This window comes from Polypterus senegalus, chromosome 17, assembly GCF_016835505.1.
Source record: "Polypterus senegalus isolate Bchr_013 chromosome 17, ASM1683550v1, whole genome shotgun sequence".
Classification (NCBI taxonomy): domain Eukaryota; kingdom Metazoa; phylum Chordata; class Cladistia; order Polypteriformes; family Polypteridae; genus Polypterus; species Polypterus senegalus.
In genome coordinates, this window is record NC_053170.1 from 71725021 (window position 1) to 71749797 (window position 24777).

The following is a 24777-nucleotide window of genomic DNA, read 5'->3' on the forward strand; positions in this document are numbered from 1 at the left end:
AGTGGACAAAATTGAGAGCAAGAGATCAAAAAAAAAAGAACAGATACTTTGGAGAGATTCTTTGCAGCCTTTAAACCATATCTCCAATGATGTCACATGCAGTACACATCATTTGGAAGTGTGGGTGAATGCTATGACAATGAGAGACACGTAAAGTCCCCAGATGGCAGTGACTATAGAAAACAAAGATTGTGTTGTGGAATAAAAATACTGAACTTTCTTATTTGACACTAAAATCAAAAGTAAATGAAATGAATAAAATCCCTAGATCAATTTAATCCCACAAAAAATCAATAAAAGATACAGATCACAACATTAACCCGTGCACTTTAACCTATCCACACACCTTAAGAAACATCATTAGAACATCAGAAAAATGTTGATGAAAGTAGGGCATTCAGCCCAACAAAGTTCACCAGTCATATCTACTTAATTCTTCAAAAATAACATCAAGTCTAATTTTGAATGTCTATAAAGTCCTACTGTCTACCACAAGAAGGATTTTGGAGGATTAGTTGACTCATCACTGTCAACTGCCAGAAAGTGCTTAGAAGCCATTTAGAAGGTTAACAAAATGTTAGGTTATATAGCACCGTGTTTGGAGTACAAGACAAAGGAGGTTATGGTCAGACTTTATAACACACTGGTAAGACCTGGAGTAGTGTGTGCCGTTTCTGTCCCCAGGCTACAATGAAGACATAGAAATGCTAGAAAAAGTCCTGAGAAGAATGACTAGGCTGATTTCAGGGCTACAGGGGATGAACTATGAGGAAAGATTTTAGCAAAAGGAGATTATGAGGAAACATAATTCTTTCTTTGGGACAAGATTTGCTACCGGCTAACAACAATTATGGGTCATGATTAATGCTTTTCTCTTTACCAAAAGCGAAAACAATGCTTCTTGTTAATGAAAATGAATCATTTTGTTGACTAAAACTAAAGCATAAATGAAAAAATGTTTAAAAACTAAAATAAAATGATAACAAGAAAATAAAAATGAAAGAGAAACTTGTTTTTGTAGTTTTGATTTTCACCACACTTTTATATGCATAATGCGTGTGTAGTTGCTGGTGTGTTTATTAAATCCTTGCATTCATAATGTTTACATGTATGTAAGTACCCAATGCTGTAGCAGCCCAAAACCCTCAGGATTTTTTTAGTCATTTTTCATCTATCAGTCAGTTTTCCTTCTAACACTTGTTGATTACTTATGCTGTGAATTTCATTAGCCTTAGTTAACCATCAGTCAAAGATGTCCTACTTTTTATATTTTTTCTTTTTTCTTTCTTCATCTTGTAAAGGACTTTGAGCTACATCATTTGTATGAAAACGTGCTATATAAAGAAATGTTGTTGTTGTACTAGTGGTCAGAGAGTGGCAACATTTACCAAACTTCAAGAAAAAGGCACTAAAATCATGCAGTGTATTTCCTTGGAAGATAAAGCAAAGTAGTTTTAAAATAAGAGCAATTGAGGATTATTATTATTATTATTATTATTATTATTATTATTATTATTATTATTATTATTATTTTCCATAGTAATATCTAGTTATTAAATTAGAGTAAACTGATAGAATAAAATAGATCTCTGAATTTCTTATTGTGTGAATCAGAGTCCAGTAGATAGCTATGGATGTTTATTAAAGCTGCATGAAAAAAAAAAAACTGAAATGTGGAGTTGAAACTACACATATACATTTGGTTTTAATCAAATTATTTAGTGCAGATATTTCAACATAGTCAGAGCAGTGGGGCACTGCTGTCACACCATGCTATGATTGCTAGCCTAGTCAGGGTCTATATGGAATTTGCTTGTCCTCCCCATGTGTACGTGAGCTGAATTGAGTATCAGCAGATGATTACCTGTTTTATAGCTGGATATTATAACATAAAAGAGTATATGTACAGTATATGGTGAACTTACTGCTTGCAAGGGGGATCACATTAATAAAAATGAAAGCATTTTGGAAATTAAATAACTGCTTAAACTTATTTCAAGTTAAAGTAATATGATATCAGAATATACCGCCTTTTTAGTTGTTGCATTTGTATTATTAAACTGGAAACCTTGAACTCTCACATTATCATGATACAACTGAGCTGTGTCACAGATATTAACTTTGTATGTTTCATGTATTCATGCATCAAGCTGACTGATATACAATTTGACAACTGTAAAGAAAACTGTTTTTAAACTTGCAAAACAGTATCCGTGTGAGGATTTTCGAATATAAGTCAATGAACTATTAGTAATATCCCTAAAACTAAATTAAAACTAGAAATAGAAAAATGTTAAAAACTAAAAAATAAATTAAAACTAAAAAATACAATAAAAAAGTAAATAAAATTGAAAACTAAGAAATGGCTTAAAATTAGAAAAACACTGGGTAGTATGGGATGTTGATACTGAATGTTGTACATTGTGTGATACCATAATTAGGGAAGGAAACTCACTCAAGAAGACCGAGTCTAATTGCCTTGAGGTCAGCAGTCAGAGTTTCTTGTTTTTTTTTATCTTCATGTGTGAATAGGTCATCAAAAGATTATAGGCTTGTCTAGAAAGTTATTATTATGCAGTATATAAAGTGTATTAAGGTAGTGTTTACCATGAAAGGAACTGCATTACCATTTTTGTAAGTCAGTTCCATTTATTTTTATTATAAATTACCTTAAAGGAAGAAAAATATATGTAGCAACAATACAGTACATTATATGTGTGTGTAGGTACAGTGTATATATATATATATATATATATATATATATATATATATATATATATATATATATATATATATATATAATACCATGTGCCAACTACGTTGTGCGTGTTAAAGTTGTCTGTGAAGGGCTCCCTGTTTAAACGCGGCTGCCAGTCGTGAACTGGGCCCTCTGTTGCACAGCATTATGATTTTTTAAAAGGGAAACAAAATTATAAAAGAAAACCCTTGGACATTGATTCGATAGGAACGGCCTACTCGGAATCACTGTCTGAATAGTAATTATGTGGTGGTGTAGGAGCATTTCTGGTTCTGTCCGTTCACAGTCCGTCTCGTTTTCACTATGCTTTCGTTTCCTCTCACGATGTCTTCTCAACCTTTCCCCAATCTCGCAGGTTGCTTTGTGGCAATCCAAAGAGTAAGGCAATATACACGGAGCAGTGGTTATAAAAGATGGGACACATAGGTATCCAGGCTCTTTAAAGCATAAATAGAGATCACTTCACTGACATGTGAGCAAGCCATGGTACAACTGTGAGACATGCAGCATTCGCCGGCTACAACATAACAATAATAATTTCTGGAACGTACTGTTACGTTGTCATTCATTTTACCCGCTGTCTTTCTTTCATCCATATGTTACGTATGCACGTACCTTTTATATGTATATATATATATATATGCATGTGTGTGTATATACTGTCAGATGAAAAAGTTTGGGAACCCCTCTTAATTCTTTGGATTTTTGTTTATCATTGGCTGACCTTTCAAAGTAGCAACTTCCTTTTAATATATGACATACCTTATGGAAACAGTAGTATTTCAGCAGTGACATTAAGTTTATTGGATTAACAGAAAATATGCAATATGCATTACAACAAAATTAGACGGATGCATAAATTTGGGCACCCCAACAGAGATATTATATCAATACTTAGTTGAGCCTCCATTTGCAAATATAATAGCCTCTAGGCGCCTCCTGTAAACTTTGATGAGTGTCTGGAGTCTGGATGGAGGTATTGTTTACCATTCTTCCATACAAAATCTCTCCAGTTCAGTTAAATTTAATGGCTGCTGAGCATGGACAGCCTGCTTCAAATCATCCCATAGATTTTCAATGATATTCAAGTCAGGGGACTGTAACGGCCATTCCAGAACATTGTAGTTCTCTCTCTACATGAATGCCTTTGTAGATTTTGAATTGTGTTTTGGGTCATTATCTTGTTGGAATATCCAACCCCTGCGTAACGTCAACTTTGTGACTGATGCTTGAACATTATCCTGAAGAATTTGTTGATATTGGGTTGAATCCATCCGACCCTCGACTTTTAACAAGGGCGCCAGTCCCTGAACTAGCCACACAGCCCCACAGCATGATGGAACCTCCACCAAGTTTGATAGTAGGTAGCAGGTGTTTTTATTGAAATGTGGTGTTCTTCTTCCACCATGCAAAGCGCTTTTTGTTATGACCCAATAACTCAATTTTTCTCTCATCAGTCCAAAGCACTTTGTTCCAAAATGAATCTGGCTTGTCTAAATGAGCATTTGCATACAACACGTGACTCTGTTTGTGGTGTGAGTGCAGAAAGGGCTTCTTTCTCATCACCCTGCCATACAGATGTACTTTGTGCAAATTGTGCTGAATTGTAGAATGATGTACAGATACACCATCTGCAGCAAAATGTTCTAGCAGGTCTTTGGAGGTGATCTGTTGGTTGTCTGTAACCATTCTCATAATCCTGCACATATGCCGCTCCTGTATTTTTTTTGGCCTGCCAGACCTGGGTTTAACAGCAACTGTGCCTGTGGACTTCTTTTTCCAGGTCCTGAAAATTGCTAATTGTAATTCACCAGGGAGAAAGGACAAATAGTAAACGGTGAAAATCCCTGACATTTAATTTTAGTTTTGATTGTAAAGGCTTTTGTGAAAAAGTTTGCAAATGAATACTGCTTGACTGAAGAATCGATTAATTGAGCACATGAAATTGCACAAGATTAAGTACAAAGGAGGAGAGTGGAAGAAAACTGATAATTTTGTACATATAATTGGGTTGTTAGAAATAAAGATTAATTATGTCTTTTATTCAGGGTGAAAGAGGCGAAAAAGGTGAACCAGGTGTGTCTGGATTTCCAGGAAAAGATGTAAGCTTTTTTTTTCTTTACCATTTTTTTTCCTTTACCTGTCTGTTTACTTCCCTGACAGCTGGCATGAAGTCACTGTAGTGTGGAAACTGACCCCTGCTGTTGACACTGAAAGCTGTAGTGGGTTTGTGCACAGAGGAGCTCCCAGGGGTTTTCCTTTCAGCCAAAGCATCAGCTTTGATTGTCTGCAGTCTGCTTTTCTTTTCAGGAGTACTGTACAGTAGCTTGCAGAGTGACACTAATCCCTGAGGAAGACTTGTTTTAGTAGTTTAACAAGTTACAATTTAAACATCCAAAGTAACTTGTGTGTTCCTTTTCATTTGCTTTCTTTATTGTTTTTAAGTTTGAACTGTTTTTTGTCTTCATAGGGAGCACCAGGCGAAATCTGTGTTGTTGGTCCTAAAGGCCAGAAGGTAGTATTAATCATGAAACCACTGCCTTTTTATCAGGAGAGTAGACATAAAATGCTTTCCATATTTTAGTCTTTTATGCAGCATATGTTGTCTTTTTTGTATCAATACAAGCCACACACTGAACGTGAACCTCTTTAAACAGGGTCAGCCAGGCATTGTTGGGCCTGAAGGGATGGCAGGAGAACCAGGTCTCCCTGGCCCACCTGGGCCTCCTGGCCAAGGAGAACCTGGACCACCGGTGCGTATTCCTGCTAATACTAAGAGAGTTTCAGAATAGAAAATATTTTAATTGTGTGTGGTAGTCAAGTTGCATGTGCTGTTAAATGTTTTTAGTATTCTAATGACAGCCATTGAATGTTGTGTTTACAATCTAATAATAGCTTTGTTATTCTATCTTGTGTATCTAGGGAAGCCCAGGAGGTCCACCTGGTATGAAGGGAGACCAGGTTAGTAATTGTAATTAGATGTTAATAAAATTGCTTTCCTCTTGGAGTATAGTTTTTTTACAGTGCTGACTACAAATCTGTCTTGTAGGGTAATCCTGGAATTCCAGGAGAGGATGGAATACCTGGTGATCCTGTAAGTAGTTTTCTATCCATTTACTTGGGCATTTTCCGTAAAATATATAGTTTGATACTGTCAGTTCTGTTGCTAAAGATATTTTTATTTTATTTACACTTCAATGTATACATTTAAAGCAAAGTCCTCCTTGCACCTCGTAGAAATGTTTTTATTATGAAAATAAAGGAGGACTAACAAATTATATAGAAGTGCAGATAAGTAAGACAAAAAGATAAATGACCTAGCAAAATCCATATAGAATTCTTATAGTTCCTTCTTATACTGTAGTTAAGTCTTTTCTCTGACTGTCACTGAACACTAGTGAAAAGTACCCATTTAAACAACCTCTATGGTTCACTTCTAAGGAATTCCTAGAATCCTTAATGTTTGCCGAATAAGTCTTTAGGATTATCAATGAGGACTGGAGGCTCTAAAAACCAGTGATCAAGGACACAACCATCCAGTGACCAGTGAAACGGTAATTAGATTTGCAATATAGAAGTGCTTGTGTTTTTCCTTTCTGCCTTGACTTTCTCAGTACAATGCCTCCCCATCACCTACATGCCCACAAACTGGTAAGTTATTCTGATGTTCAAATATTCCCTTATCCAGCACCCTAACATGCTAGGAGAAAAATTAAAATTACTGACAGTGAGGCATTTCCTCATAGTGCCATTTGCACCTGTACAGGGCTGGTTCCTGTTAGGGTAGTGTTTGGTCTCGTTTGAACTTGAATTGAATTAAGTATGTTTATGGTATCTGAATTTTGAATTTATATTACTGTAAATTTAATCTACATGTTTTTATTTCACTTACCAAGAATATACTTCTTTATATTACCTACAAAACTACAAAGTGGGCTCCACAAGTCCTATAGATTGCATTTTAAAATTTAAGAATTTGTTTTATTCCTTCCCAATCAGATAAACATTGCTTTGCCAAATGCCTAAAATGACATTTTAGGCAGAGACAAGCCACACAAGAGGCCTCATTCTGCCATTGCATTAATAATATGACCTTCTTTGAGTTGAAGCAAGTGACTTAAATTGATCTGTGAGTGTTATAAATATGTTCCCATGAAGTACACACACATTTCTTTGTAGATTTCTTGACAAAATCAATGCATTGTAAATCTGTTGAAAAGAAATGTACATGTGAATTTCCCTATGGGATTAATAAAGTTTATCTGATCTAATCTAATCTAATGTGAAGTACTAAAACGCACATCATGCTTATGCTCTATTAAAACCTTTCTTGTTATGTCTATTCATGATGTGGGCTCATGTGCTTTAATATTTATTTTAGAGAAAAGGCATTTTGGATCCCCAGATGCAAGTGTTGGAATCTTTGACACATATATTGTGAACCTCGCCCCGGACACAGACAGGCAGACACGTGAATGTCACCCACAGTCACTGGTTTATTCTCCATTCTTTTATACAACTCTGCTCACCAACCCCCAATATCCCTCAGTCCAGGCCACTCCAATGCCTTCTCTTTTCTTCTTCTCTTTTCTCTCACACTCTCTTTCTCTTTCTCTTTTCTTCCCACCGCCTCCTTCCTCCTCCAGACGTTGCCACTCTTCCACCCGACTCTTGTCCACGACTGGAGGGAGGCGGCCCCTTTTATAGGAACCCGGATGGGCTCCAGCTGCTTCCCGGCAAACTCCGCGGACACACCCCCGTGTGGCGAAAGTGCTGGCTGCGCACCCGGAAGCCGTCCGGGTGTCCCCTGTCATCTTCCCCCCGGCACTTCCTGGTGTGGCGGAAGTGCCGGGCCTCTAGAATAATGAGGCACTGGGGCGCCGCCTGGCGGTGACCACGGGCCCCTACAGGGTAGGGCTTCCATGCCCTCGACCCGTGGCTCCCAACAGAACCAGGACGGACGCCCCCTCGCGGTCTGGAGGAGGCACAAGCCCTCCTCACGTCCTCCTGGGCATCCCGGCCGGGGACCACACTATACAGTCTAAGAAAGATATTTTGGTGTGGTGGCCAAATTAAACTTTCAAAGTGACTTTTTCTTACAGTGAATGGACTTTACATTCGGAAATTACTTTTCTTTATTACTTTCTTAAAGTAATACAAACATTCTTTCAGGCAGGTATTTTATGTGATTAAGTTATAATGTGGTACCACAAACCTTTTTATTTTAGAGCAAATTTGTAGCAGTTATAATTTTATATACAACTAGAATCATGTTCTTTAGTTCATCTATTCATTTTCCCAGAGTTCCATTAATCTAATTCTAATAATTCTCTTGTTTACTCTAATAGCACAGAACACATACTTTTTTACATGTGCATAAAAATCATGTGTATTTTTTGTCAAACAGGTTTTTTTATGCACTAGTAAGACTTGGTAAACATTAACAGAAGTACTTTGTATGTTTAAGCATACATTCTTTATTAGGGAGGTTATTCTGTCGTGGCCACCACAATGTATAACCTTTATCTCCACTCTTAACATGTTAATAAGCTAAGTTAACAAGAGCAATTTTACTAACTTTTTTGTTTAAATTGCCAAGTGCATTCATCACACTATTTAAATTGAAAGCATAGAAGCCAGATTTTTATCAGCTTTTGTTGATCTAATGGTTGAGAGAATTTGAGGGTGTTGCGATATGGTTGTAATCACAATTCCCCCCCAAAATAACATACATATAAAAATCTTTTCTTCCACTCTTCTCACATTGATACAAACTGTAACACAATTTTGCAGTCATGGGTTTGGTGTTCCACAGAGAGGATACTGGAGGTAAAGACTTACAAGCAGAATAAACTAACATTATTACATTCTCCCACCTGCTTAATCTAATCCATTCTTCAAGGTAGCCAAAGCCTATTTTGGCAGGATCCAGCGGAAAGCAGAAATGAGCTCTAGACAGAATTCCAATCCATTACAGGTGTCACTGTCACAGCTTAATTTACTTTCTTTAATAGTTTTGCCATTTACTAGTCAGTTTCAACACCAGATTGTGCATCTTTGCCAAACATCATAAATATTAAAACAAGTTAATTGTCTTATATATATTTTGATTATGGTTTTTGTCAAAACGTTGCTCCACTTTGCACATATTGAAAGAGGAGTTTCCCTAATACTCTACAAAACAATACAGTAGTAAAGCCTGATGGCAAAAACGAGTGATGGATGGAAACCTTTCAAAAATAATGGCATTATCTTTTATTATTATTTTCTTATAGCAGTTTTAAGTTTCCATACTATTTTAGTTCCACTTAAATTTTAAAAAGTGCCATGGATGGACTGTGGAAATCTGCTAACACTTGTTTCCCAGTATGACCAAGATTTAATGCACAAATCCAGAGTAACAAGTGTTTGCCGTCTCTCTTTATGTGAGAAAATATAGCAATAGTAGCCCCTGGGAACCATGAAATGTAATGTAATATGTTGTTTTATCTATTTTATCATACACTGTGTTTTTTTTTATTGCATCAGTAATATAAATGATTATTTGTTTCATGCAGGGACCTCGTGGATCTGTGGGCCCCAAAGGAGAGAAGGTACATCTCTGCGCACAGACTAGTATTGTAGAATTTAGTACCCACTGTGTTGAAATGGCCTCAGGTGTATAATAGAAATAAAGTCTTTGCATCTGCTTATCTCTGGCTCATCTTGAAGATCATTAACATGCATCCAAATTCAAAATTAGCCATTTATTTCCGAATGCTATATGTGAACAAATAGTGGGCAATGTAGCTAAATATTAAAAATTCTTTTTATTTCTGGTCCATCCTTTTAATTTTACATGTCTTAAGAAACCTGAATAGTGCTATATAATCAAGATACCTGGGCTGCTTAATGATGCTGTTTTCTCTGCAACTAGGGGGATCCATGTGAAGTGTGCCCAGTTGTTTCAGATGGAGCCAAAGATATAGTCACTGTACAGGGAAAACCAGGACCAAAAGGAGAACCAGGGGACCCAGGTTTAGGCCAGCCTGGTTTAACGGTAAGTGGAGTTAGTTCTGAGTTTGGAAATTGACAGGGTAACTGGGTAGTGGCCATTTTCCATCCATCCATCCATTATCCAACCCGCTATATCCTAACTACAGGGTCACAGGGGTCTGCTGGAGCCAATCCCAGCCAACACATGGTGCAAGGCAGGAAACAAACCCCGGGCAGGGCCATTTTATTACCTCTAAATAGAAATCTTTGAGGGTAACGTATAGCCAGGTTTTAGTTTATTATGAAAAAATACAGGAAACAGACTTCTTACTGTTAAGGAAATGACTAAAGGTCTTTCATACTTTTTTTTATTAATTTTATTGTAATCATTCCAGACAAATCGATCAGTTTTTACAAAAAATAGAATTGACAACAAGTCGACCCCCACCCCTGAGAGAGAGAGCATGGCCAACAGGGTAAAGCTTAAGGCTTGTAAGCATACCTAAATTGATGAGTTCGATAGGCCAATAGAGATGAATGGAGAAGAAAAAGAAATGCGGAAATAATTGCCTTCTCGGTGCTTTGAGAGCTTATTCTAAAATATTATTGATTAGATCCTGCCATGTTTTGAAAAAAATCTGTACAGATCCTCTAACTGAGTATTTGATTTTTTCCAATTTCAAATAGTATAACACATCGGCTTCCCACTGACTTAAATAGGAGAGTTAGGGTTCTTCCAGTTTATCAGAATAAGTCTACGTGCCAAGAGTGTAGTGAATGCAATCACAGTTTGTTTGTCCTTCTGCACTTTACACCCATCTGGAAGAACACCAAACACAGCTGTTAATGGGTTAGGAGGGATTGTGACACAAAGGCTGTCTGAAAGGTAATTAAAAATTTTGGTCCAGAATGATGTTAATTTGGTGTGAGCCCAAAACATGTGACACAGTGAGGCTGTGACTTGATTGCAGTGTTTGTAGGTTGGATCCTGTCCTGGGAACATTTTGGAAAGTTTTAGACGAGACAGATGTGCTCAATATATAATTTTATGCTTTGCACATATGGAGCTTGAGTGAATTCTCTGCATTGCTACTTTCCACTCCTTTTCTGATATGTTGAGTGAGAGATCTTTTTCCCAGTGTCCTCTTAGATCTTTGAAAGGAAGGAACTGTAAAATAATTGTATATATTGCAGAGATGGTGTCAAGGCCTTTCATACTTAATGCATCTATGTCACCACGAGTATCTGCTAGGGTGTACATGATGTCATTTTTGTCAGCAGGCGTGGACCATAGACTCTTGTGTTGTCAGCCATATGCCTCCACAATTTTTGTGGTCTTGTGTGTGTTGACTGCGCATGTGCTAGACAAGAAAACATGGGCTTATTTGAGAAGCTGGTGCGTGAAGTGATTTATTGCTACCCATATAATCCAAGAGTAAAAGCATACACAGATAGGCAAATGTGCACAAATTCATGGTGAGAAATAAATCAAACCCTGGGTGAAAAGATCAAAGCTTTTGCAGGCAGAACTGGAAAGGCAAAGAAAAAAACTTGGTGGGAAAAAGCTGGAGTTTCTGTAGTGTCGCTCACTGAACAGTTGTATTACAGACAAACTATCGTCTGTGCACGACATCATCATTTATTACTCTCCAATTTAATATTGTTTTTTTGTATCAGTATGCCGCTGCTGGATTATGTGAATTTCCCCTTGGAATTAATAAAGTATCTATCTATCTATCTATCTATCTATCTATCTATCTATCTATCTATCATCAGTGGCGGTCTATGCCCAAATATAAATGAGCATTTAGAATATGTAATTTAAACAAAAAAGTCTTTTTTTTTGGTCTCAAAAAGAATTGGAAAATACACCATGCTGGAATAAATGTGAAAAATAAAATTATTTCACAGTAGAAACAATTCTAAAAAATGTGAGCTAATAAAAAATTAAAATGTATCAGTAAATACTTTTTATCAACTTTGTCCAGAAAGTTGATAAAAATAGGCAGTTCATGCTGTAGATTATTATTTTTACAGCATGAATATATTGTGTAGCCTAGAAATATGAATCTATCAGATTATGAGTTTTTTAAAATAATATGTATTACAGGTATGCAGGATATTTATCTTAAGCCATTTCCTTGAATTTAATTTAGTTTTACACCAGCAATATCACCAGCAACAGTTTACTAGCTACAAATCTCCCATTTCTGGTTTGAACAATTCACTTTTGTACCATATGTTTGTTCCAGGTAAACTTGGTTTTGTCAGCTGTTACACATACTATTCTTGATAGACTATACATGCCATTTAAATCCTGTTTCATATACAATACATTATGTTGCGCTGGTGCCTATATTACCTGCATCATTAACAATGAAAAGGCCAAGCCTATACAGGCCCATGGTCCATTGCAGATGTACATGGACAGAAATTTCACCATATAATCAGTAATGATTACCATGCCACTGTTCCACCCTCAAATTATATTAACATTTTATTATGTTTAAACATAACATCAACAAATTTCCTAGAGAATTCTCTAGCTAATGTATCTTTCTGTTATAACTCATGCACTGTCTCTGGGTTCTAAAACACAGCAGCATCAAAACAAAAATATGAGTGTCTTAATTAGATTGATAAGCCACCTTGGAGACATATTTGAGTAACAGCCATCCCTCCACATTATGAACCAGCTTATTTCTTAACTGGGTTACAGGAAAACTGAAGCATATCCTAGCAGCATTAGGATACCAGTCTATGGCGGGTTAGACTCGGACTGAGACTCTCACTTACTCCTATCAGTATCATTTTGGGATGCCCATTAAAATGATGTGACTTCTTTTATAGGAAACCAGAATTCTCAGAGAAACTTGGTGTAAACAAGTGTGTGAGTTGCATAAAGACAGTTTACCAAGTGTTTACCATCACACTAACTGCTCAATTTTAGGGTATATATTCTGCTGTATATCCTAATAATAAATTGTCAAGTTAAAGTAAAGAATTTGAAACATTGTCTTCATAATACAGAAAACAGATAACAATAAAGTAAAATAAAGTGAAATGATCTTAAGTGGCCTAACATCAATACTAATATGAGCAGACTGGGCTTCTGCATGGGTGTGTCGCTTGATAAAAAGCATACCATCAGCACATGCTGATTACCTGTGCCATAACTAATAAACAGCCAACTAGTACACCAAAGCTCTTTTATGTCAAACAGTCTAGGTGTTGTTTCAAGTCACGTCTGATAGCCATTTTAAAAGAACCATGAACTACATTTTTTGAGCCACTGAGCATTTGCAAAGGCCAAAAAAAGACCTGTTACCAGCTTTTTCTTTTCCATTAGCAGGCCTGTAATTATGAAATGCTTCGAAGTGAAAGAGGACAGAACAGCTCCCTTCAGAGTAAAGACCTATGGTATAATTAAAAGAAATTACCCAGTGTGCATTAAATCATATTGATTCAGGTTAAGTGAGAGGAAAATCAGGGGCTTTAATTATTGTGTAATTGTTATAATCATTTGACCAGTGGGTCTTGCTTCATCTGCACAGTGCACAACTCAGCTTACCTTGTACTTTGAACGAAATCAACATAATTTTAAATATGTGCTGTTTCTTGTAGTTAATGAAAGACTGCAATATTTCTTTGTCTTGCTTGCTTGTAGTATGCACTAAATACAAATGTTTGTTTGAATGAATTTCTGTCTACTGTCTAAATTTCAGAGTATTTCAGAGCCACCAAAGAGTGCTGTTGTGGTTATATTTGTTTTGCTGAGACAAAGTAATTCATATCTTTTTTCTTTTTTAAGGGTGCATCCGGGCTTCCAGGAAGCAAGGGTGAGAAGGTATGTCTGAAATCCATTGACTCCCAAGTACTTTGTATTTGAATGTTGCTGCTTAAACACTCTAGTTTCTGTTTTAAACAGTCAGCAGAAAGTTTTTAGTGTTTGCGGCCAGGTATGAATATTTCATTCACTTACACTAGTTAAAGCACAGTATTTCTGAGTTTCTTGTGCTGTGGGGCTTTTATTTTATAAAAGTACAATCAATGTCTGCTGTTCAGGTCAGGTCATCAGTGTAGCTTACCTGTACTTGAAAATAGTGAGAAGTCTTTTTTTTTTTTTTTAAGGGTGACCATGGAGTTGATGGTGTTAAAGGAGAAAAGGTATGTGAAATGTACTTTTATTGATTCTCTGTAATTTTTTTTTCTTATGTGGTGTTGGAATTATCGACTATCAGAAATTTGACAGACTGCCTCTTCAAAGTGTGTGTTATGGTTTTAGTTATTTTATACATTTTTTCTTTTATTTCATTTTTTTACATTTGATTTATACATTTCTCCATTATACCTAGAAGTGCATTTTAGATCATTTTGGGGTTTCTTAGTATGGAGAATTAAATTCATTTATTTAATTTCAGTTTTATTTTATTATTTTAGAAATGATTTCATGTCTTTCCAAAAGGGCTTTTTTTTTTTCAAAAGACATAGCCTTTTTGGATTCGACTCATTAATAAGCATGGATGACTGGAAGTATCCTAATAGAGTACTGCCATGTGTTAATCTACTCCTGTGTTGCATCAGTTCATCTCTAGTTACCCACACTTAAGTTTGTCTTCTGTTGATTGTTATGTATTGCAAAATCTTGGGAGAAACGTGGCAAAGCATTTTAGGGTTCCGTGGTGGCACAAGATTTCATTTTGAATCAGTTAAGGCTCAAATGTTGGGAGTGTAGGTGCATGCGAGCAAAAAGCTGTGCAGTCCCAGAGTGTTCAATGGGGAGATTTGCTGATTACCTACTGATGACCAAGCACCATCAGCATATCCATTCCTGATTGACTCTCTGTGCATCATTAGTGAAAGCACTGGCACTCACAAGATATAAAAAAGTTCTGGGAAAGACAGAAAGGGAAAAATCAAGAGAGTAAAAAAGTGGCAGAATCAGAGGTTGAGCTGGTGTGGTGGAAAGGAGGCTAGGCGATCATGTGCCCTGCGAGGGAGCAAGACAAATGGCACTTCAGGGGTGCGTTGCTCCTGTTGAGCATCAGGAGAAGCAGGAGCAACTGAATGTTCCAGGAGTTCTGACAGATAAAAGGCAGGATAATGGAGTCCTGCTCCAAGCAGTGACTGGCTGATGTGGCTGGGATGAATGCTAGAGATGGTTGCTGCTGAGGAGTTTGGGATGGTGAGCAGAGGAGACAGGTGGGAAGGAGAAAGAGAGAGAAAACACTGGGGCTTAAGCGGGAGATAATTAAGCTGAGTCTGACTCGGTGGTTTTGATCTTCATTTTAAACATATTTATTAGAATAATTTATTGGTTTTAACCTGACTAAGATAATGTTTTTAAAGATTATTTAATAAAGCATTGTAGTACCCTCTTCTGGAGAAACTGGTTTGTTTTGAATAAATGCACATTGCAAAAGACTTCGCATTTGTGTCCTAGTTAATTTCAGTACATAACTATGCATGTCCTGGGAAATGGGTGATGCCAAGGCTGCAGGAGCCCGTGCCATCACACCATGTATATTTTTATTAATGGTAGATAATTAATAAATTCTAAAAAATATTGGACTTCAGTTGCCTAATGCATGTAGTATATCTTGAACTCCCACAGTTGATCATATCAATTTATCATTGAAATTGTATTGCTTTGTCTGTTGAGTTTATATGAGTGTTCTTTTGGCTCATTTAGGGTGAATCTTGTTTGGGATGCCCTGACTTCACCTCTGTTCCTGCTTCACTCCAGTCTTCTATTACAAAGCAAGGGCCTAAAGGAGAGAAAGGGGAAACTGGCATCGGAGAACATGGAAGTCCTGTTAGTACAATTTTTTTCCTCAGTATTAAAATAAAATATGAATACATATACACTTAGTCTTATCAATAGAAAATACTTCCTCTAATAATAGACATAGGAGCTAAATAGTAGATGGTGTGACTTTATAGCAACAATCCAGGAATTAGCTCAACAAATGTTTTGAAAAAATATTAATAAGTGCCAAATCAAAGGTATTATTTTGTTTTAAATACAAACAAGTAAGTAGGCAGACATTTATTCAAAAGTGAAGCCTAAAGTATCTTTTATGAAGTAAAGAAAAAAATAGTAATTATTTTTAAATCAGGTCATTTAATGTACAGTCAGACACAAATGGTGGACACTATTTTTTCCCCTGACATTTGAGTAGTAGATTCTTTCCTAACTTGAATTGCAATACTCTTGTAATTGTTTTCCTATGGATGTGTGCAGACATTGGTCCTTGAGAGATTGTTACAGTGCATCCGGAAAGTGTTCACAGCGCATCACTTTTTCCACATTTTGTTATGTTACAGCCTTATTCCAAAATGGATTTAATTCATTTTTTTCCTCAGAATTCTATACATAACACCCCATAATGACAACGTGAACAAAGTTTACTTGAGGTTTTTGCAAATTTATTAAAAATAAAAAACTGAGAAATCACATGTACAGTACATAAGTATTCATAGCCTTTGCTCAATACTTTGTCGATGCACCTTTGGCAGAAATTACAGCCTCAAGTCTTTTTGAATATGATGCCACAAGCTTGGCACACCTATCCTTAGCCAGTTTTGCCCATTCCTCTTTGCAGCACCTCTCAAGGTCCATCAGGTTGGATGGGAAGCGTCGGTGCACAGCCATTTTAAGATCTCTCCAGAGATGCTCAATCGGATTCAAGTCTGGGCTCTGGCTGGGCCACTCAAGGACATTCACAGAGTTGTCCTGAAGCCACTCCTTTGATATCTTGGCTGTGTGCTTAGGGTTGTTGTCCTGCTGAAAGGTGAACTGTCACCCCAGTCTGAGGTCAAGAGCGCTCTGGAGCAGGTTTTCATCCAGGATGTCTCTGTACATTGCTCCAGTCATCTTTCCCTTTATCCTAACTAGTCTCCCAGTTCCTGGCACTGAAAAACATCCCCACAGCATGATGCTGCCACCACCATGCTTCACTGTAGTGATGGTATTGACCTGGTAATGAGCGGTTCCTGGTTTCTTCCAAACGTGATGCCTGGCATTCACACCAAAGAGTTCAATCTTTGTCTCATCAGACCAGAGAATTTTGTTTCTCATGGTCTGAGAGTCCTTCAGGTGCCTTTTGGCAAACTCCAGGCGGGCTGCCATGTGCCTTTTACTAAGGAGTGGCTTCCGTCTGGCCACTCTACCATACAGGCCTGATTGGTGGATTGCTGCAGAGATGGTTGTCCTTCTTGAAGGTTCTCCTCTCTCCACAGAGGACCTCTGGAGCTCTGACTTTTTGAACCATCGGGTTCTTGGTCACCTCCCTGACTAAGGCCCTTCTCCCCCGATCGGTCAGTTTAGATGGCCGGCCAGCTCTAGGAACAGTCCTGGTGGTTTCGAACTTCTTCCACTTATGGATGATAGAAGACACTGTGCTCATTGGGACCTTCAAAGCAACAGACATTTTTCTGTAACCTTCCCCAGATTTGTGCCTTGAGACAATCCTGTCTCGGAGGTCTACAGACAATTCCTTTGACTTCATGCTTGGTTTGTGCTCTGACATGAACTGTCAACTGTGGGACCTTATATAGACAGGTGTGTGCCTTTCCAAATCATGTCCAATGAACTGTATTTACCACAGGTGGACTCCAATTAAGCTGCAGAAACATCTCAAGGATGATCAGGGGAAACAGGATGCACCTGAGCTCAATTATGAGCTTCATGGCAAAGGCTGTGAATAATTATGTACATGTGCTTTTTCATTTTTTTAATTTTTAATAAATTTGCAAAAATCTGAAGTAAACTTTTTTCACATTGTCATTATGGGGTGTTGTGTGTAGAATTCTGAGGAAAAAAATGAATTGAATCCATTTTGTAATAAGGCTGTAACATAACAAAATGTGGAAAAAGTGATGCGCTGTGAATACTTTCCGGATGCACTGTATGTTTTTAATGTTAGGACAAGTAAATAGTTAGGATAAGTTTCATTTTAGGGAACTGAGAGCTCCGAACAGAGCAGGAGTATTCAGTTAAAAGTATAAAGGCTCTGAAGTTAAACTTTCATAATTTGAGAATAACTTGAGATTAACAAGATCCCAAAAAGAGCTTTAGCATGGCTTAGGTTTTCCTTTTTGCTTTTGTGTCTGTCTCTGTCTGAGAAATCACATGTACATAAGTATTCACAGCCTTTGCTCAATACTTTGTCGATGCACCTTTGGCAGCAATTGCAGCCTCAAATCTTTTTGAACCATCGGGTTCTTGGTCACCTCCCTGACTAAGGCCCTTCTCCCCCGATCGGTCAGTTTAGATGGCCGGCCAGCTCTAGGAACAGTCCTGGTGGTTTCGAACTTCTTCCACTTATGGATGATAGAAGACACTGTGCTCATTGGGACCTTCAAAGCAACAGACATTTTTCTGTAACCTTCCCCAGATTTGTGCCTTGAGACAATCCTGTCTCGGAGGTCTACAGACAATTCCTTTGACTTCATGCTTGGTTTGTGCTCTGACATGAACTATCAACTGTGGGACCTTATATAGACAGGTGTGTCCCTTTCCAAATCATTTACAGACATTTCCCTACAGATTTTATATTTTATTTTTTCTCCAGCCGTCTGGAGTTTTTTTGTTTTTTCTGTCCCCCCTGGCCATTGAACCTTACTCTTATTCGATGTTAATGTTGATTTATTTTGTTTTATAATTGTGTCTTTCATTTTTCTATTCTTTAATATTTAAAGCACTTTGAGCTACTATTTGTATGAAAATGTGCTATATAAATAAATGTTGTTGTTGTTGTTGTTGTTCATCAAGTTATTTACAAAGGACAAGGGTGACACTGAAACAGATACAAGTACAACCAAAAAAAATTGTCTGAGGAAAATGCTAGTCAATTCTCCATGCACTATGAGACTCTAAAAGCACCTTCAGTGGGTTGTTAACTGTAGATACAGTATATGAAGTCAGATCTGAGTAGAATTCCAGGTTTCAAAATAGCATCAACATTCCTGACAAAGCATAGACATCAGTTGTGAATTTTTATCCGACACAAGAGTCAGTAAGTTAGTTAGTGTTTTTGGAATCTACTCAGAATTGTTATTGGGTCATCAGTACAATATTTCCTCTTTAAGAATATGAGTATGCACAGTTTGGTTTTAAATTTTCAGAATAACTTAAAAGTAAGAAGTTGAATTTTCTCACTTCATCAGGCTCTCTTTTGTTATTGCAGGGTGAACCAGGTGCTACTGGACTGTCTGGGCAGAAAGGAGAAAAGGTATGTATTATTTACCTTAGTTCAATTGTCTCCATTCTTGTAAAGCATCTTACACTTGCCCTGTGTAAATAGGTGACAATAGAGAACATAATCATACAAAACGGATGTACATAAATACTGTGTATCTGTGGATTTTTCATGAAACTGATCAAGATTAGTTTTTCATCCAAAATTTCTGTTAACCAGAGAAGATAAATAACATGCTTTTATTGAATTGGTATTCATACCAGAAATCCTTGTTTTCTTATAATTATCAGGCTGCCATCTCAAGTTGTAGCCATCTAAATGCTCATCAGTTATTTGATAATTCACACAGGCACATGACTAAATTAATTTAAATGATACAGGAGCCAGGTTATAACTGGCATTTATGAATGCATATAGAGAAATATATACTGTATATATAACATCAATACTGGAGTCCACTCATACAAGCTAAAGCCATATACCGGTTACATACAGCATGGTTTATTAACAGTCTTTTTTTGCCCATCGTGTAGAATATCTATGGGCCACACATACATTTTTAGAGTACACTAGAGACTATAAGATCAGTAATAAAGCTGTTCAGAAAAAGAAGACATTAGGTGGGAAATGTCAATCCAAGAATGGCTCTGAGTTATAGTCAACATTTCAAGCAACACAAGGAATAGTCTGCCTGGAAAAGAATAAACATCCAGCAGTGCCAAGTTGTATGTTGTTAACATGTTATTCTGATTTAGTTTTATGACACTATATAACTGATCCTGTACAGTATAATACATAAAAAAGTTGTAACTTTTCTCACGCCTGTGCTGGTGCTCTATCTAATTGCCTGGGGTTATAGATATAAAAGAAAGAAGAAGAACTGAACTACAACAGTGGTCAACCCTGACAGTCTGATAACTAAATGAGATTTGGGCAATTCTGTTAAGGTCTACATAATAAAGAGTATAAATGGAATATATTTGTTAATTATGTAGAGCTGGGGTGCCTAATGCGTCGATCGCAAAGGTAGTGCAGGTAGATCGCGTTGCATTCAAAAAAATTGTTTTTAATATTCAGTCTATCATATATCCTCCCTATGGCATTTTCCACTTGATTGACATACAGTCTGAGATCTCATTTCTTCTAACACACTGGTCATCCGTACGATCAAACGCACAAGCTACTGCAAAATTCAGGCTGTGATCTAGTTAGCCTTCCAATTTATATCGACTAAAGAAGGGATTTAAAAAAAAAATTGTTTGGGGAGGGTATGGGCTGGATAAGGAATTGTAAGAGGATTTTTTTTCTCACAATGTTACAATTGAAGTGTGTTTGTCTGATCTGCCAATCTATCATTGCTATTCCATGGAAGGAAAATCGGGAAAGGCACTTTTGAACTGTTCATAAAAACTATGAAACTGACTTCCTTCCAAAAAGCCATCTGAGAAAGAGAAAGGAGAGGGAACTAAAATCACAGTTAATCGGATAGCCGTCATTTTTCACTCGGCTGAATTCAAAAGCAAAGGCAGACACACTGAAGCATCGTTCCGGGTGAGTCACTCGATCATTAAGCATAAGAAGTGTGCTACCTCCTTGACTGCATTATTCGACTCTACTTATTTATGTGAGTCAGCCTTTTCCCACATGAAGATTATTAAATCCAAATACTGTAGTGACCATAAATGTATTGAATTGTTATTGTGCCATAAAGTTTATTCAGTTATGCAAGGTATGACAGCATATATTTTATGTATAAAGTATACTCAGTGTGTATATCTATCTATCTATCTATCTATCTATCTATCTATCTATCTATCTATCTATCTATCTATCTATATATAGCATTTTTAAAGTAGGTAGATCATTTTGACCTGGTCATTTTAAAAGTAGCTCGCATGCCGAAAAAGTGTGGGCACCCCTGATGTAGAGTAACCCATTTGTAAGTAATTCTTCTAAGTAATATAAACTAAGACTAAGTTTTGATAGAACAGATATGACATAATGGGGAAAAAGAGCACTTAAATTATTGATTAATGATTTAGGGCAGAAACAGTAAGCATGACGTAAAGTATTATCAGTAGGTTTTCCATAAAGTGTGAACTGAAAAAGCTATCTTTAAAACATTTTGTCCTGGCTAAAAAGGGTAATAGAAGTAAAATAATTATGTCGCAAAAATAATTGATGATCTCAACTGTTAATGAAATTGTAAAAACTAAATAATGAATTAACCTCTGCATTAAATACCAAGAACATAAATCATCAATACAATAAAACAGAAATGACATATTGTTGTTCAAAATAGGAAATGCAGTGTGCAAATTAACTATATGCCCCAATTTCAACTCCTTTTTGTTGGGAAAAGAACTGAAAAAAATTAGAAGTAAAAGCAATATATTAGTAAGATGAACAGTAAAGTCAATGTAATTCAGTTGATAAGTAGAAAAGCATAAGTGCATTATTAATAATTACCATACAAATGCAATATAACCCACATATTTTGTAAGTACAACTCTGCTTCTCTCTGCAAATCAGTATTATGAAATGATGTATACTAAACTCAGTTTTATGAAATACAGGTCCAAAATGTAATAATAATCATCATAAATTTTATTTAAAAACACCTTTCAAGGTTCCCAAGGACACTGTACATCAAATATACTTAACATGAAACAGTCTAATATACATACAAACACAATTAACAAGATGAACAAAAATCAATATTAAAAAGGTAAGTTTTAAGTTTAAAACAGAAAGTGAGGTACATGTACTGAGTTCCAAAGGCAGGGAATTCCATAATTGTGGCTTTAATACACAAAAAGTCCTATCACCCATAGTGCACAATCTGCACGGTAGAATGGTTAACAGCAAAGAGTCAGAAGAACAAAGTGAACATGATGGACTATATGGACATAATAAAGAGAGTAAGTAAGCTTCGCCAAAGGGGGCTCACCAAACCACCTTAGATAAGAGCACTTAAGACTAAAAAAAAAAAAAATCTGAAGTAAAACTACACGGGTATCCCCATGTATACATCTCAGACTGGTCTTAAGTTGTAGCCATTGTCACGGTAGAACCAAGGGGCGGGCAACAATGGAGATGTTACTCCCCGAGTCAAACATCATGGTTACCCAGTGATCATTCACCAAAACAACACCCGTATGAGGAAGAGACAAAGGGTTCATTAGGGCACAGAACCCTTCTCCTATGCCGTGTGAGCAATCCATTGGTTCGGCTGGGCAGGCTGGGAATATATGTCCAATCCCCCCCCACTTGAAACAGGGCTGAGGGGAACTCTAGGTCTTCTCTCTTCTTTTAGTCGGAGTATCTGTGGTTTGTCGAAGGGGCTCATGGGCTGTAGCATGTATCTGTCTAGGCTGGTGTGAAGACCCATCTGACCCTCCTGACTTACAGACCACCCAGTGCCTTTCCACCACTTCAATCAGGGTGTCTTTGGTAGTGTAGTTCTGCCGGCGAACCTCCTGGGTGAAATTATCTGGGAGGACAGTTACAAAGGTCTCACAGGCCAGCTGCTCAAGCACTTGCTGGGCAGAATTGACATTGGGCCATAGCCAGCACCCCAGCTTACTCCAGACCTCGAAGGCCTACGTTCTTATAGTCCTCTCAAGGTCAAACTGCCACTTACGCCAGTCCCTCGGCTGCTGAGTGCTGATAAGCTGTAGTGCTTGAACACCACTAACTTGACGGTGGTGTACTCGGCAGCCTGCTCCTCAGTCAGGTCATAATAGGCCCTCAGCGCCTCCCCTTTCAAATAAGGCGCTAGTATGTAGATGTTCTGTCCAGCTTTTGGAATAAACCACTAGATCACCCAAATAGACCTCACAATTTTATAATCCTGCTAGTACAATTATCATTAATCATTGAAATGTGGCAGGAGCATTCATCACTCAAAGTGCCATCACTTTATATTGAAGGAAACAATCCGGTGTAACAAATACAGAAATTTCAGAAGCACGTGGAGTCAGAAGCACCTGCCAATATCCTTTTAACAGATCAAATTTACTCACATAGCAAGCCGAGCCAACTCTATCAATACAATCATCCATTCTTTGAAGAGGGAATGAATCAGGTTTAGTAACTGCATTTACATTTCGATAATCAGTATAAAACCGATAAGTCCCATTTGTCTTAGGTACTAAAATACATGGTGGACTCCATGGACTACTACTGTGAACAGCAAGACCATTTTCCAACAAATATTCAACTTTTTTACCCATAAGTATACATTTAACAGTATTAACCCTATAAGCATGCTGTTTAATTGGCTGTACTTGGTGTACCTCAATATCATGAAACAACACATTTGTACAAGTAGGAAAAAAGCCCAGAATGAGCAGCTATAAGACTTACAATATCAGCACGCTCAGATTCAGGTAAATAACACACGTTATCGGCAATACACTAATAACCCAATTGTGCTCCACTCACTTAGAATCTGGAACCAATGTAGAAAGCATTTTAAGACGGAGAAGCTTCTTTCTGTGGCACCCCTGCAAAAGAACCACCTCTTTCAACCCTCACAAACATATGCAGTTTTTAATATCTGGAAAAACTTGGAATTAACTTGCTTAGAGACCTTTATATAGACAACGTCTTTGCATCCTATGAACAATTACGTTCCAAATTTAACATTCCAGCTACAAATTTCTTTCACTATCTTCAAATCAGGAACTTTGTTAAACAGAACCTTCCAGATTTTCCTCATCTTGCACCCTCATCCACGCTGGAAAAATTATTGCTCAATTTCAAGGAGTTAGACTCCATCTCTACAATATATAAAATCCTTTTACAATCCCTTCCTTTCAAAGATCCAAGAGGACACTGGGAAAATGACCTCTCAATTAATATATCAGAAAAGGAGTGGAAAGTAGCAATGCAGAGAATTCACTCAAGCTCCATATGCACAAAGCATACAATTATACAACTCAAAATTATATATCGAGCACATCTGTCTCGACTAAAACTCTCCAAAATGTTTCCAGGACATGATCCAACCTGCGAACGTTGCAACCAAGCCCCAGCCTCACTAGGTCACATGTTCTGGGCCTGCTCCAAATTAACATTATTCTGGACAAAAATTTTTAATTACCTCTCAGACAGTCTTGGACTCACAATCCCTCCTAACCCATTAACAGTTGTGTTTGGGGTTCTTCCAGAGGGTCTTAAAGTGGAGAAAGACAAACAAACTGTGATTGCATTCACTACACTGTTGGCACGCAGACTTATTCTGATAAACTGGAAGAACCCAAACTCTCCTCTTTTAAGTCAGTGGGAAACTGATGTGTTATATTATTTAAAATTGGAAAAATCAAATACTCAGTTAGAGGATCTGTGCAGACTTTTTTCAAAACATGGCAGGATCTAATCAGTAATATTTTGAAATGATTTTATAAAGCACAGAGAATTTGTTGATTTAGGTATTTTTAAAAGCCTTAAATTTTACACCGTTTGGCTTGCTCTCTCTCTCAAGGGTGGGGATCGATCTGTTCTTAGCATAATTCTTTTTTTTTTTTTTGTAAAAACTTGATTGCTATGTATTGATTGTAATAAAATTAATAAATAAATAAAAAAAAAAAAAAAAGAATCCAAAAGATGAAAAAAAAGATTCAGGTAAATAAGATTAAAACTCTTGAAGATTACGTAATATTTTAGAATTTAATAACTTGCTGCTCACATGTGCATAGCACATAGATGACCCATCCTCAGATGTGATAGGCACAGCTAACACTACAGAGGTTTCAAGGCCACCCAACTTAACCCCCTGTTTATCCTTTAAACAATCTTCCACCCGACTTTGATACAGTTTTAATATATTAACATGAC

At 37.0% G+C, this 24777-nt stretch overlaps 1 protein-coding gene across 5 annotated transcripts in view; it reads left to right on the forward strand.

Annotated features, from left to right (window-relative positions):
• The window catches only part of col16a1 (collagen, type XVI, alpha 1), a 350415-nt gene that overhangs the window by 209536 nt on the left and 116102 nt on the right, over positions 1–24777 (forward strand). For all 5 annotated transcript variants that reach the window (XM_039740383.1, XM_039740384.1, XM_039740386.1 and 2 more), the window contains 11 exons: positions 4807–4860; positions 5229–5273; positions 5416–5511; positions 5681–5719; positions 5808–5852; positions 9316–9351; positions 9675–9797; positions 13545–13580; positions 13865–13900; positions 15426–15548; positions 18925–18969. In XM_039740383.1, coding sequence (XP_039596317.1) covers positions 4807–4860; positions 5229–5273; positions 5416–5511; positions 5681–5719; positions 5808–5852; positions 9316–9351; positions 9675–9797; positions 13545–13580; positions 13865–13900; positions 15426–15548; positions 18925–18969 — 678 coding nt within the window. The remainder of the gene's footprint in view (positions 1–4806; positions 4861–5228; positions 5274–5415; positions 5512–5680; positions 5720–5807; positions 5853–9315; positions 9352–9674; positions 9798–13544; positions 13581–13864; positions 13901–15425; positions 15549–18924; positions 18970–24777) is intronic.